This window comes from Eucalyptus grandis, chromosome 7 (genome assembly GCF_016545825.1).
Source record: "Eucalyptus grandis isolate ANBG69807.140 chromosome 7, ASM1654582v1, whole genome shotgun sequence".
In the NCBI taxonomy this organism is placed as follows: domain Eukaryota; kingdom Viridiplantae; phylum Streptophyta; class Magnoliopsida; order Myrtales; family Myrtaceae; genus Eucalyptus; species Eucalyptus grandis.
The window spans coordinates 10,681,164-10,683,959 of record NC_052618.1 but is presented as its reverse complement, the minus strand read 5'-3'; the positions used below and the strand labels follow the sequence as shown (position 1 = coordinate 10,683,959).

General features: G+C 40.8%; 1 protein-coding gene across 1 annotated transcript; it reads left to right on the top strand.

Annotated features, from left to right (window-relative positions):
* The first annotated feature begins 497 nt into the window (after positions 1 to 497).
* On the top strand, positions 498 to 1,384 carry LOC120295834. Its single transcript, XM_039317429.1, has 3 exons — positions 498 to 661; positions 1,025 to 1,131; positions 1,245 to 1,384. Exons 1-3 carry the CDS (start codon positions 498 to 500, stop codon positions 1,382 to 1,384), a joined length of 411 nt encoding a protein of 136 aa, XP_039173363.1.
* Positions 1,385 to 2,796: the final 1,412 nt, after the last annotated feature.

Genomic DNA, 2,796 nt, shown 5'->3' with positions numbered 1-2,796 from the left:
TAATCCACCATAGAGCAAAAAATAAAAAAAAAGGGACGCTTGGTAATAAAAGCAGCACACGTTTTGCCGTGCGGCCATCCTCGTTCAACTGTGTAGCTAAATGAAGATTCCCATTTGGAATCTCTTGTAGGAGAGGAAACTCATCTTCACTCGGCATGTGCTACTGGAGTATTGTGGCTGGACTTATTTGCGGAATGCTGATGTTTTTCATTTCTATGCTTCATTCGAATTATGGCAGTGCTGCACTTATGTGAATTAGGTTGGACCCTTGTTCGGATATTATCATCATTTAAAATAAAATTCGTGAAAATAAAAAAGGAAATAATCTCGATTTTTTTTGCAGCATTGTTCTCTTAAAATCGCTTGTCATCCCTACACTTGAGTGGATGGATTGTTAGCCATTTGGGATGGATGATAGCTATCGGCAATTTCTGTTGCGAATGTTCAATGAAGGAGATGAAGAGCCAGACGATAGCTACCAGACATTTTTGTTGTAGATGTTCCATGAAGGAGAAGAAAGAGAGAATGGGAGAGATGGGTCCGGACACCAGCAAGAAGAGGATGTGGAGGCTTTCGGAGCACACGGGATAGAGATAGAACTAGAAGACGATGGGGGAGATGCATTGGCTCCTCCTCTAGCCGATAATGATCATCCTGATCAGTTCGTTTTGATATCTCACTCTTTATTTTTTATAAAACAAGTATCAATTGAGTATCGGTACAGTGAACATTGATTTTTAGTATAGTGGATAGTGGAAAGAGCAAGGGCGTGGTATAACATATATTTGAATAGAATAAACAAATCAATTGCAATAGCAACAATAGATTAGAGTGAGGTTATTAAGGGCTGTTATCTCTTAATTGTTCATTGCCTAATTTAACTTTTAGCGATCGAATATCATAACTTATGAAATTTTATACGATATTCTTTTATCATGCCTCTCGTTTGAAGCTTGTGGATTGAGTCACTACTTAGACAGATAATGATACCTTAGCTGATCTTTATTCATTAGTTCATTGCTAGACAAGGAAGGATTGAGGACTTCGATCCTCTGGCGAGGCTGCTTCCGAACAAGTATGCCACAGTTTACGCCTTAGCTGCATCTTTGACCACCATTTCGCTAGCTTATGGTTAGTCTCTCTTTTGTTCAATATTGTGAAGGGAAGACCGTTAGTCTAGTGATTTTGGTGTACTTTTTTGCAAATAGATTTTCTCATTATTATTATTTTTTGAATTTTGGCAGTTCAACTGCTAATGAGCGGGTTTGCGCCATATATCAAGACGGACCTGGCTCCAAGCGATTTGCTGCTTCAGCTCGTGACGGGCATCCTTGCTGTGTTCTCATTGCTTGGGTTGGTGTTAGCAACACTGATTTCTGATTAGTTTGGTCGCCGTTGCACAATTGTGATGGCGGGGGCCATATATTTCGTTGGGCCGTCATTATGGGTTCGGCCAAAAGTTATGTCATGTTGCTAGCCGGCCGCTCTTTGGCCAGCCTCGACGTGAGCTTTGCCTTGACATTGCCCCAGTCTATGCGACCGAGATCTCCCCTGCCTTCTCCCGTGGCATCCTGATCTCATTTCCTGAGGTACTTATTTATTTTCATTTCATTTTTTCCCTTTCTAATTTTGTGGCATCTTTTTCATTTTTTTGTTTCCATCATTTAGGTGCGTATTAGCGTTGGCACTCTTTTTGGCAATCTATCAAATTATATCGTCTCCAAACTCTTCCTCCAATATGCATGGCATGCGATGCTTTTCGCTGGAGCAATCCCCTCAGCTATACTCGAGGTTGCCTTCATAGTTTTCGACATGTCAGAATCGCCGTAGTGGCTCATCATCGCACATACATTGTACATGTATTCGGTCTGATGCTATCCCAACACTTTTTGGAAAATTGAAACAACTAACGTGTAAAAATGATCATGGCGGGAGTAGGCAAGATAATGAAGGTTTTTTTTTTTTTTTTGGGGCGATGGAACCTAGCTTGTCCCAATGTAATGCGGAAGACTGCACGGTCTATTTGAGAAGTGCCGATTCTTCAAAGCAGAGACTTCTTTCATTTGCGAGATCTATGTCTAGTTTCGGGATGTCGTGCTCATCCTTTTGTTTTAATCTTGTCTGATCTTACCTTGAATAGCTTCATTTGAGAATAGTCGATCCTTAAAACTATATTTTCCTCTCTTTTCATGTGTATTATGCATAGTTATCCATATCCTATGTCCATACCGATTTGCTCTCTCGACTTTTCATTCCATATAGTAGCTGCCATGGACATTGAGTGCCATTTGGAACGGATGATAGCTACTGGGCATTCTTGTTGCAAATGTTTAGTGAAGGAGAAGAATGAGAGAATGAAGAGCCATTTGGGATAAATGATAGCTACCGGACATTCTTGTTGCGGATGTTCAATGAAGCAGAAGAATGAGAGAATGGGGAAGATGGGTTGGGACTAGTCGACCAGCAAGAAGAGGATGTGGAGGCTAGTGAAGATGTGTTGGGAGCACACGAGATAGAGCTGGAAGACAATGGGGAAGATGCGTGGGCTCCTAACACATCTACCCCATCATTTTCTTCGAGAAATTATATCGCACGTACGTTGCACGTATATCGCACGTATGTTGCACGTTTATCGCACGTACATTGCATGTGTATTTAGTCTGATTTTTAAAAATTTGCTATCCCAACATTTTTTTTTTTTTAATCGAAACCACTAACGTATCATGGTGTAGAAGATTGCTTTGATGATTATACCTCTGTATGATATACTTTGGGGCATCGAGCAATGTCATGCTC